Here is an 11364-nt window from a genome sequence, read left to right on the forward strand (position 1 = left end):
CAAGGACAAGACTCTGCACACAGAAGTGACAGTGACGGGCCACTTTCACAAGACTTCCCACCCCTCCCCCCCACCCCACAGACAACACTAGGGCACAGTTCCAGCGTGGTCACACAGTCCAGCCTCCTGCGCCCCACTCTACTGAGAGCCCCATGGCCCAGCGAAGGAGACCCCGACCCGTCCCTATTCCAGAATGCCCCTGTCTGACATGAAGAGCTGGCTGTTTGAGGGAGCACTTTCCGCAAGGGTTTGGGGCAAAGGACGGGCACACAGTACAGGCGGGCTTCTGCTTCGTGCTCTTCATGCTAAGAGGACCTAATAGTCCCATCTCAGCTGAAGGACAGGATGGCGTGCCATCAGCAAGAGGGCGACAGCAGGGCGGAAGTGCTGGGGAGAGAGGGGGGATTTTGGAAAGGGGTGGCCCAGCTGGTGACAGGTAGTCATGACATCAAAGACCTGAGGGTGGGGATGAGGTCTCCACTTCAGCCTCAGTGCAGGAAAGGGGTTGGGGCTGCCCATTGGCAGCCCCCCCCCCGTGGGGGAAGCCACTGAGCCATCTATCTGAAGTTGTCTATCCGGCTTTACACAGTTGGACTCAACTTTGTGCTGTTCTCTTTCTGACCCACAAGGAGAGAGAGCCAAGGGTTAAGGTCTTCTCCGGGGCTTGATCTGGGGTCGCCTAGCCTGCTTGCCCAGGGGCCTCAGGGCCCAGCATCGGGCTTTGGATCAAAGGGAAAGGCCCGGAAGGCTGCTCAGGGCCTAGTTCTCCTCTTCCATGACGAACGCATTCTAACCTCAGGTTGGGGCCAGCACCTGAGATCTAACCCTGGCCCACCTGGCTTCTTGTCCTCTCCACCCGCTCCCTTGCTGAGACCCATCCCTTTCCCTGCCCAGTGTCCAGACAGCCGGCCTCCTGCACAGACCTCTGCGGCCCATCCAGGTCACCCAGATGGGTAGTAGGGGGTATCGCTGTGGTAGTTGTAATCTGGGCACACCTTCTGCACCAGCCGATAGTCCGTGCTGTAGAAGGCAATATAGACGCAGACGACTTTGAAGGGCTGGGAGCAGCTCCAGGTGGCAGAGCTCTGAGCGTGGTCTCGGGAACAGATCTTGGCTGGGTCGTGGGTACAGAGCGAGGTTCTGCGGCCCCGTTCTACCTTCTCCCACTCCATCCGGCAGTTGAAGATCTTGGAGGCCTTGGCTTCGATGAAGATCTGCTGCTCCTGGTGGAACTCCACAGCCTTGCTGGGGGGCACAAGGCTGATAGAGATGTTACCCTGGCCAGTGGCGTTGTGGCGGAAGTGGACGCTGAAGGTCCCGTTACCGTGGTCCACGATCTTCCCTGTGACCAGCAGGTTCAGGGCCACCGTCTTGATGTTGGAGTAGAAATCGCCCCATCCAAATATTTTTTTCACCTTGGTCGAGGGTAGGGGACTTTGCTTGGGGCGGTTGGGGGGCTGCCTAAGGACACCCCAAGCCTCCCCAGGTGGGGCCAGCAGCCCTAGGAGGGTGGAGTTGGCCAAGGGGCGGGACTTAGGTGAGATGTGACCTCGCTGCTTCCGAGGCACCCTAGGCCGAGGTTGGCTCTCGTGGTCATCGTGCTCAGTGTCCTCTGAGCCAGGGGGACTATCATCTTGGCCACAGATGACCTATGGAGGGATATGGCAAGAGAATTAGAGCTTTGTCCCCAGAGGACCCAGGAGATTTGAGGTCTTGTAGACTGGGGGCAGGGCTCCGGTTTGTTCCCTGGTGGTGGTGGGGTGGTGTCAAGTGTACACCCTGGCTCTCTCATGACCCACTCTGGTGTTCTGATACTTCAGTTACCTCCATGTCCTTTCTTTACCACCCTGCCTCTGGCTGCTGTTCGTGGACCAGGGTACCTGAGTCACACAGCTCTACTCTCCCGATAGGCCCTCAGCTTCTAATCTTGCAGGAAGCCCAGTCTAAGGGGGTGGTAGAGTTTTGACCCTTGAAATGCCCCAGATGCCAGGGTGGCAGCATTTCTGTCCTCCAAGAGTCCTTCACCTGGAGTTGGGGAGTTGCAAGTTATTTGGGGAGCCCCATCCTTATCTTAGGAGTGTCCTTCTGTTGGCAGACACACACACACACACACACACACACACACACACACACACACACATATGCACATGCACGCACATCTCATGCCTTTTGAAGACATTATAGTCTGCTGGCTGAGATCTCATTCCTAGCCTAGGATACCTGCTGCCCTTGGAGGCAAAGACAACCTACAAACCATAAAATAAGAACCCAGAATGCAGTGAGAGTCCTGGTCAGGTACCAGGTTGGTTTCGGGTTTGCTAAAGCTAAGAGACCAGGCGTGAATGCCACACCCAGGACGGCCAGCCTTGTGGAATCAAAAGCCTTCTCTGGGGAACACGTGATGACATGTCAAGACGGCACTTGCACGATGAGGGACCAGTTCTTGTGAGTCCCATTTCACAGGTGAGGACATCAGGACTTGCAGGTTACATCACCACAAGACACACAGGCCACAAGTGTCAGCCCTCCCATCAGGAGGCACAGTCCCGCCTCGTGACCAGATGTACCTTTACAAAAGACTTTTTACCAAAGCCCTGTTTCCACCTGGGGTATCCTGTCAAACTCTGCTAGGGCTTGTCTGGCCTCTGAAGACTCAGCTATGGTGACAGGCCACACCTTAGGGAGACTTCCTGCAGGAGAGTGGAAAGAACCAGCAGGGCTCAGCAGGACGACAGGGAGGTTACCTGGCTCCCTGGTTTCAATGGCTTGGATGTGTGTTTTGCTCTGTTTCTGAAACTCACTTCTTCCCAGTGTGTCTATGTTACCAGTGAGGGGACAGCTACAACATCTGGACTGATGATGACATGGGTGGGGCTGAGGGATTCCCAAGGAGATGGGATGGGAGGCTCGAAAACGGGTTTAGTTTTTAATGCCTCTTGCTCTGTCCTTGGCTGTGCCTATCACTATGTGGAGTGGCCAAGCTGGTCAACGCTGGTCCTGCCTTCCAGGTCCCCCAGTGCCCCCAGAGACAGGATAGGCAGGAAGGGAGCTGGGTTCAAGGCTGCCCACCTGTGCATACTTGGCTCTAGGATTTAATTGAACGTTGAGGTTGAGATAGTCAATAGCTAAAGAGCAAACAGGGCCACAGGTAAGGGCCAAGCAAGGAAGGCTTCCTCCCCCAACAGTGGACTGGGGGGTAGGAGGGTTGCTGTCAATGGAAATTATTTTGAGTAAGGGGGCAGTTCCAATGGTGCTGAGGCTTTTCTCCAGGACAGGATTGGGGTTGGGGCAGATGTGGGGTAGCGGGCACGGTTCGCCGGGGAGTTAAGCTCTGGGCTAGGGTCTCGGGTGGGGTTCCAGGGCATCCTGGGCCGCGGGGGAGCCGGTTCTGGGCGCTCAGCTTAGCTGCTGTGAGCGCCTGGGGCGGGAGCCGCCTGCCCAGGTCCTATGGGGCTCGGGCTGCGCGCAGCCGGGAGAGGCGAGGAAAACAACAGGCGAGGAGGGAGGGAGCGGGAGGGACGGCGGGAGGCAGGGACGCGGGGGCCGCCCCCAGTCCTCTCGGGCTTGGCGCGCCAGGGCCCACAGTTCGGGGTTCTCTGGGCCCCAGAGGTCAGAAGATAAGCCCGCGTCCCCGGACCGGGCAGGTCACCTGCCCCACCCCCGTTCCGCGCGTCCTGGGATGCTACGAGAGGTCGGGTAATCCTTGGCGACTCAGCAAGGGGGGGCCTTTTCCCTAGTGTCACTCGCACCTCCCGCCATCAGCCGCGGAGTGGGTGGGCCAGCCTAGCACCCTCCTCCCCGCCCCTATTAACCCTTCTCGTCCGGCCTCTGGCCTCGGACCCGCCCTCTCCCCTAGCCTCTAGCGTTCGCCCGCATCCCCGGGATGCCAGGGGGGAAGGGAGAAAGTTTCAGGGCTCTGCAGCTTCCCGCGCTCTCCCCATTCTCTGGCCCCCGCCCTGCGCCTCTCCCCGCGGACCACTCACCAGATAGAGGCTGCCTTGCACTAGGAACACGAAGCAGCAGCGGGTCAGTTGCATCTTCCTCCTCTGCTCTCGCCCGTCTCTCTTTTCCTTTTGGGGTCCCAGGCCCCCTCCTCCCGGGACTGCTCCTTCAGGCGCGCTGTCCCATGCTCCGGTCTCTGGTGGCTAGCGGCCCTCCCCTCAGCCCTACCTTGGGACCGACCCCGCCCCCTTCGGTCCAGCTGTGCAGCCGCCGCCCCCTCCCCGCGTCCAGCTGCGTGCCGCGCGGTCCCTTCTCCAGGTCCCAGATGTGCGCCCGGAGCGTCTTGAAGGGGCTCGGGTTGCGCGGTGGCTCTGCTGCTCTAGACAGGCGCTCGGCGCCCCGCTCGCTTCCAGAGGCTCTGCTCTTGCCCAGATGTGCTGGGACCTGCGCGCGCGCCCGTCCCCGGTGCTAATTCCCCAGACCAGACGGCCCCTCCCGCCCCGTCGCGGCGCGCCCCCTGGCGGACGCCCCGGGCCACGCCGAGCCGCGGCCACCCGCTCCCCGCGCTGCGCCCCGCCAGACTGGAGCGCTCCTGGCGCCCAGGCGGCTCCCGCTTCCTCGTCCCTCCCACTGGCGGCGGCGGCGGCGGCGGCAGGTACGGTGAGCCCAGTCGGTACCTCCGGAGTTAACTCCTCCCCTGCCGGCCCGCAGCTTGGGGACCTGGGACACAGATTTTCCAGCGTAGGGGACAGGAGAAGGGCGGAGGAACTCTGGGAGAGGAGGGGAGAGACTGCGGGTGAGGGCACTAGCTTTTCCGCCCTTCTGGCTGCTCGCCTTCTTTTCTGTAGCGGCACAAGGAGACTGTCGCCCTACCTACCCCCCCCCCCACCCCTAGGAGTCCTGGAATTTAGAAAGACAATTCTGCCCAAACCCATTTTTAAGGACCCAAGGACCATAGGTGCCGATTCCTGCAAGACTTGACGAAGGTGCAGATGGAAGTTCTTCTAAGTGTCTAGCTTGCATCCCTTTTCTTAGCACGCCCGTTCCTTTTCTTCTTCGATGACCCCAGGACCTCAGAGCAAGCATTATGAAGCATTTGGTGGAGGCGCTGGCCTGAAAAGACTAGGACCAGGCTGCATTCTGGGGTTCGGGGTAAGGGTTTGCCTCCTGAGACACACAGAAGTGAATGGGATGCACAAAGCCGCTCAGAGCATGCCCTTCCGTTCTTCCCTTCGTATCCCATATGACACAGGTGCTCACCGGGTTGAGAAGGGCCCCACCCCAGTGGAGGTCCCAGGTTGCTCTGGTCTCTTCAAATCAACAGGGCAAGAAAGAGAGCCCAAAGGTGCAGGACCACTCTTCATAGCTCCCACCACGCTCGGTGGCTAGACCTCCTTCCTAGCTCTCCAGAACTCCTTTAGTCTTTAGGAAAAAACCGAAAAGGTCAAATCCTAGGACCCCCTTGGAGGCATCTGCATTGGCCAGCAGCCTAGGCTGGGCCTGGGGGAAGTTCTCCGCACTCTCAGCCTGTGGCCCTCTGAGATCCAGTGTGGTCCCTGGCTGCAGCCCCCAGCTCACACCCAGCCTCCTCCCCCACCATCTGCCAGAAGCTGTGCAAAGAATACAGATGAATCTTAATATCAGCCTGGGCCAAGTGCAAAGAGGGAGAGACTGCAGAAGGAGGTAGCCTGGATGGGTTCCCTGTCTCCTGGATGCCCTGTACTTTCCGTGTGTGTGTGTGTGTGTGTGTGTGTGTGTGTGTGTGTGTGTGTGTGTGTGTGTGTGTGTGTTCAAAGATTCCTAAAGGGGAGGGGGAAGGGGGGAGGGGAGAAGAAACAGGTGAGTTTTTGTGTGGCCTTGGAGCCTTTGGTCCAGCTGGGAGGAAGATGCTGTTGGTCTGAGCGTGGGCAGCTAGTTCCAGCTCTCAGCTAGGCAGAGGCGTAGCAAGCCTACTCCTTGCCCATTCCAAGTCCTGCCCCCAGGAGAGCCGTGTGGCCCTGGAGAAGTAAGGTTTTTCGGGCCAGACACTGTTGGATTCCACTCCAGGACCCCCACTCGCCGTGTGACCTTGGGTGGGTTATGCTTCCATGCTCTGAGGCCAGTTTTCTGACCTGTCGTTTGGAGAAGAGGAGAAGGCTCACGGTGCAAACCTGTGTGGGCACCATGGTTGGACACTGGCACCCCGTGGGAGTGCAGAAAACGGGAGGGCTCGCTTTTGCACTTCCCACACATCTGCTCTGCTCTGGCTATTCCTCCTGCCACGCTTGCCCTCGCTCCCTTCGTGGACACTCCTGGCCCCCACTTCCTTCAAGTTTCTTCTCTGCTTTCTTTCATCCATCAGCCACTGGTGGAGCCTGTCCTCCGTGCCAGGCAGGCTCCAGGCCAGAGCCTGAGCTACGGAGATGAATGGGACACCATTCCTGCCCTCAAGGATCTCCTTGCCCTGTGTGTGTGTGTGTGTGTGTGTGTGTGTGTGTGTGTGTGTGTGTGTAAATCATAGAGCATTATAACTCACGGGGTGGTGAGTGCAATGACACAGTCCCCATAAGGCCTTGAGGATGCACCAGGAAGGGTGGGGGAGGGGCAGGAAGGTCAGGGCATCCAGGAGTTCAACAAGGGCTACTTCTGGCTAAGGATGCAGGGAGGCTAGGTGTGGAGGCAACTTGCTGTTCTGGGGATGCCTCCTCCAGAGGAAGAGGTGAGACAGGGATCAGCCATCATAATGGGGGGGGGGCGGTGAGCTTACATGTCAGCTGAGGGGGTCTGGAACATTTATGTTTATGGGGAACCCTGAAAGGCCTTTAAGGGACTGGCTACAGACCAGCTTGCATTTTGGACAGCTTTTAGAGAATTCACTAGAAAAAGGGGCGGGGGGGGGGGGGGGAGCAGGGCTTGGGGTGGAGAAGGGAAAGAAATCAGCAGAGCAGGGTTGGGGGCCTGAAGACATCACTCGCTGGCAAAACTGGAAAACTAAAACCTGGCCAGGCTTTGGCTAATGCCCAGGATGCAGGGAGGGATGTGAGGGTACCAGGCAAGTGGCCCTGCTTTGTGTGACCGGCTGCACGGTGGACTTGGGGTTCCGGGGAGGGGGGGTTCAGCTTTGATTGTGATGTGTCTCTCTATGTTGCCTTTGGCCTTCCAAAGGCACCAGAAAGTCTGTCATGGGGTGTGGAGGGTGCTGCAGAAGTTGTAGGCACAGGAGGAAGAGCCCTAGGCAGGCTGACATTTCAAAAGTAGGCAAAGGAAGAAAAAAAATCCCAGGTGCTCATGAGCAGAGCGGGCCATTAGGATCGAAGTGGGCCATGGGGCCCATTCTGGAAGCTGAAGGGGCAGGAACTCTCTCAGTTGAGTGTGCCAAGCAGGACGATGTGACAGCCGCCAACTGTGCAGGCCCCAGGGGAATGGGACACCCAGTACTGTACAGTTCTACAAGTCCTCGCGCCCACCTCTCCCTCTCTAAAAGTCCGGATGGAACTCTGTTGACAGCGTGCTTGCCCAATGTTCACAAAGCCCTGGGTTCTACCTCAAGCACCCCAGAAACAAGGCGTGGTGGATACATCTGTAATTCCAGCGCTGGGGAGGTGGAGCCAGGAGGACCAGATGTTCAAGGCTGCCCTCAGCTACATAGTGGTTTTGGAGATTGTTTTTATTTTATGTGCATATTTACCTACATATATGTCTGTGCACCACCTGCTTGCCTAGTGCCTGTAGAGGCCAGAAGAGGGCATTGGATGGCCTGGAATTACAGACAGCTGTAAGCTGCTGTGTGGATGCTGGGAATCAAACTTGGGTCCTCTGGAAGGGCAGTCAGTGCCCTTCTTTTTGCTAGTTTTGTTTTGTGTGTGTGATTTTTTTTTGAGGGGGTGGGGGTGGCAAACAGTGTTTCACAATATAGCCATGGCTGACTTGGAACTCCCTATGCAGATGAGGCCAGCCTCAAACTCTCAGAGATCCTGCTGCCTCAGCCTCTTCAGTGCTGGGATCAAAGGCAGATGCCACCCCGCCTGACTCAGCCCCTTGTCTTAACCACTGAGCTGTCTCTCCAGCCCATACATAGTGACTATGAAGCAGGCCTGGGACACCTGAGACCATATCTCAGGTGAGAAGGAAGACTGGGTGTGGTTGGCGTTTGCCTTTGACCCCAACACTTGGGAGGGTGAGGCTGGCAAAGCTGTATGAGTTTGAGGCCAGCCTGATCTACACGGTAAAACCCTGTCTGAAAGGAAAGAAAAAAGAAAGAAAGAAAGAAAGAAAGAAAGAAAGGGAAAGCTCTGTGGTGAGGAATATTAAGGGGGGAGGGCTGAGCCACAGCACAAAAGAATATGACGGGAGAGAGAAAAGTGACCCCTGGGTGCACTGAAAGACCTCCAGCAAAGAGTCAAGAGACAGGCCATATAGACAGAGTACACTCTGTGTACAAGCCTCATGGCAGCGTATAGATGGTGAGCCCCAAGGCATAGCTTGTCACTTAGGGGCCACATCTCTGTATGCCTCATGTCCTTTCCATACCACCCCCTTGCACACAGTAGGTACTCAATGAAGAGAGAGAGAGGCTTTAGTGGCCAAGACCTGGAACTGCCAAGCCACCCCACCCCACCCCACCCCCAACCCCTGTCATCCTTTTGCACCCAGATGCTCCTGGCCCAGCATTTGCTGGTCACCTCCTCGTGCTCTTGCTTGCTTCTGGAAGAATCCTGTGTCTGTTGCTCTCTTCCTGCCTCCCCAGTGCAGCCCCAGCAAAACAGCACAGTGGGCCCCTGATTTGCTCTCAGCCTGTGAGTGGGAGGTAAGAGTTCCTGGCTGTTTGAAAAGCAGGCAGACAGTGGCTGCCCTTAAACTCACTGTCTGGAGTGGTCTGAGGGAGAGGAGAGGCTGATCATCATCTTTAATAATCTCCCCGGGGCTAGCTGGCAATTTGCAATTGTAAAGAGTTGAGATAGAGAGTTACGTATTGGGCATTAGGGAGGCCCAGGGATGGGGGGGGGGACCCAAACTTAAATAGAGGTGCTGCGTGTGCACGCATGGATCCTAGAAAGATGAGTGTGAAACGATGTGTGGAGCGACAGGGGGAAGGAAAGAACCTTCTAGGCAGACGAAGCCACAGATGAAAGCGAGCCCAGGAGTGGGGTTCTGAGGGGGCCCCGGATGAAAGAGTCATTTGTTCCATGAATAGTTATCAAGCGTCTACTTTTATGTCCGGTCCCGGCTGGTGTGCAGTACCGCTCTGGACAGGCGACTGCAATCCTCATTTGCATGGAGAATGTGAACTGGGAGGGAGCCCTGGAAGACATAAGAGAGGAAGGCCCGGCCTCTGAGATGCTCCAAGAGACAGGAAAAGAGAAGGGTCCTAATTTACCTGGAACTTAAAGGATAAGAGGGGCCTGGGGGCTGCCAGTGGGTTGGGGTGGGGTCTTCTAGGCAAAAGGGCGGTGTAGTAGTGGCCTGAGCCTAGGGAGCTATAGTAAGGGAGGAGCCACAGGGGGCAGGTGGGGGGGGGAGACAGGGAGGTGGCAGGGGTGTGAGGGTGTGACTCATGGAGGCAGCACTCAGAAGAGCACCCCAGTCCTAGCGAGGGGTAGAGCTGAGAGCTAGAATGAGTCAAAGACCCAGGGAGTGACAGTGGCCTGAATTGAGTCAGAGACATAGGGCTCTGACAAGAAGGGGCAGTGGTTCTGAAAGGTGGAGTGGAGGAGTGAGAGGAAAGACGGAGGAGGGGTTCAAATTGATCCCCAGCTTTCTGGCCTAGGGAACACAGGTGTGGGAAGTGCCTGCGGGGACTTGGGACTTGGGCATCAGGCATCGTGAAAAACAGATGGCAGCAGCGGTCAGACTGCAGAGAGCAGACCTGTAGGTGTGTGAGCCCGGAAGCTCGTCTGAGGGAGAGCAGGAATTGCTGACAAAGGACAGAACCACGGGGGCCACGGAGCCTGTTTTGTGGAAAGTAATGAAAGAGGGAAAAAGTGGACCCCAGTGACGGGACTCTCTGACTTGGAATGCTCTGAGGAAGAGTGCTAAAGTCCCAAACTAGTCCCCGGGGTGTGTGTGTGTGGTGTGTGCGTGTGCGTGTGCGTGTGTGTGTGTGTGTGTGTGCGTGTGCGTGTGTGCGTGTGCGTGTGTGTGTGTGTGTTACTTCAAGGCCTTCACAAGCCTTCATCACCCAAAGATGACCTTTTCTTGGGGAAAAAAAGCATAGTTTATTTGCTCTAGTTAGGTGTGTGGCTCTGAGGCCCCGCCCTCGCCATCTTGGTTGGTCTCTCCGCTTCCTGGATCTCAGCGTCTTGAGGTTGTGGAGAGCTTCGGCCTCTCCCCAGGTCTTTGTCTGGGTGTGGCTGGTTAAGGAGCATTGTAAACTGAACAAAAGGAGTGTCGGGGCTCCTTTCTGTTACATTTCGGCATCTTGGGAGGTGAAGAGTGAAAGGGAGAGAATAGGCATCTGGCAAAGAGCCAATGCCCGGCACCAGGTCAGCGGCAAACCCCTCAGCCACCTGTCAGCTGGACCCAAGTCACAGTGGTTAATGAGAGCATTACAGGGGGGCGGATGGTGAGACCCAGCGCGGGTGTGGTGCGAGGAAGCGAGTGGCATCGGCGCGCCACCTGGTGGGCAGTCTGGGAAAGGCAAGGCCCCTTTGCCTCCCGCTGCGGCGCGGCGCCTGCCTAGTGCCTCTCCGCAGATTGGAAAATGAAGCCGTCACTTAGGAGGTGAAAGCAGGAGGATCAAAAGTTCAAGATCATACTCAAATGTATATCGAATTCGACGTCAGCTTAGGTTATATGAACTCCTGTGCCCTACAGCTCCTCCAAAATGGTATGAATGGGGGTGCGGTGCACTTGAGCTCCTTAGACAGATCGCCTGGTCCCCAGGCAGTTCACCATCTTGGGCAGGTTATTTCACCTCTGTGCTCTTCGTGATGGTAATAACTATTGTCTGGCAGACAGTAAGTGCTCAATGCGTGCTAGCCACTGTAATATTCTGATTTGTTTTCCAAGCACAGATTTCCAAATGTCACTGCCATGCTAAGAGCTCATAGGGAGGCCGTGCTGTCGATTTTTGGCTACAGGGAAGACGGTGGGTGGACGGAGGCAGGTCGTATATTTTAGGGCGCACAACTACCTCAGGTTCATCACTGTATTATGGGTCACCCGCAGCGAGTTCTACTTCTTTTGCATGGAGGGATGGCGGGGCGCCCAGAATCCTTAAGCTCACCAGTCCCAGGAGCCGTCGGATTTGCCTCGCGCGTGGCATCCACAGTGGTCCAAATTCTGGGGCTCGAGACTCTTTAAGTGCCCCGTTGAACATTATAGCCAGAACTCCAAGTGTCAGCTCCTTCCATTTATCGATTCTTGTCACCTGCTAGGCTTCAACAATTCCGGGGGAGGGGGGTCGGGGTGGGGAACCACTCCCCAGGAGTGCAGACACGCCTG

The 11364-nt window shown here is 57.0% G+C and overlaps 1 protein-coding gene across 1 annotated transcript; it reads right to left on the bottom strand.

Annotated features, from left to right (window-relative positions):
• NXPH3 (neurexophilin 3) lies at positions 1-5113 on the bottom strand. Its single transcript, XM_084749959.1, has 2 exons — positions 3984-5113; positions 1-1649 (listed from the first exon to the last, which is right to left on the bottom strand). Exons 1-2 carry the CDS (start codon positions 4035-4037, stop codon positions 942-944), a joined length of 762 nt encoding a protein of 253 aa, XP_084606085.1. The 5' UTR covers positions 4038-5113; the 3' UTR covers positions 1-941.
• Between the last annotated feature and the right edge of the window lie 6251 nt (positions 5114-11364).

This window comes from Acomys minous (genome assembly GCF_964271855.1).
Source record: "Acomys minous genome assembly, chromosome: 12".
Classification (NCBI taxonomy): domain Eukaryota; kingdom Metazoa; phylum Chordata; class Mammalia; order Rodentia; family Muridae; genus Acomys; species Acomys minous.

What these genes read in the sequence shown, in the direction of transcription:
- NXPH3 (XM_084749959.1), bottom strand. Translation starts at nt 4,037, where the DNA reads ATGCAACTGACCCGCTGCTGCTTCGTGTTCCTAGTGCAAGGCAGCCTC. An exon ending in TGCAAGGCAGCCTCTATCTG is followed by an intron (nt 1,650 to 3,983) that starts GTGAGTGGTCCG and finishes ATCCCTCCATAG; the next exon opens with GTCATCTGTGGCCAAGATGA.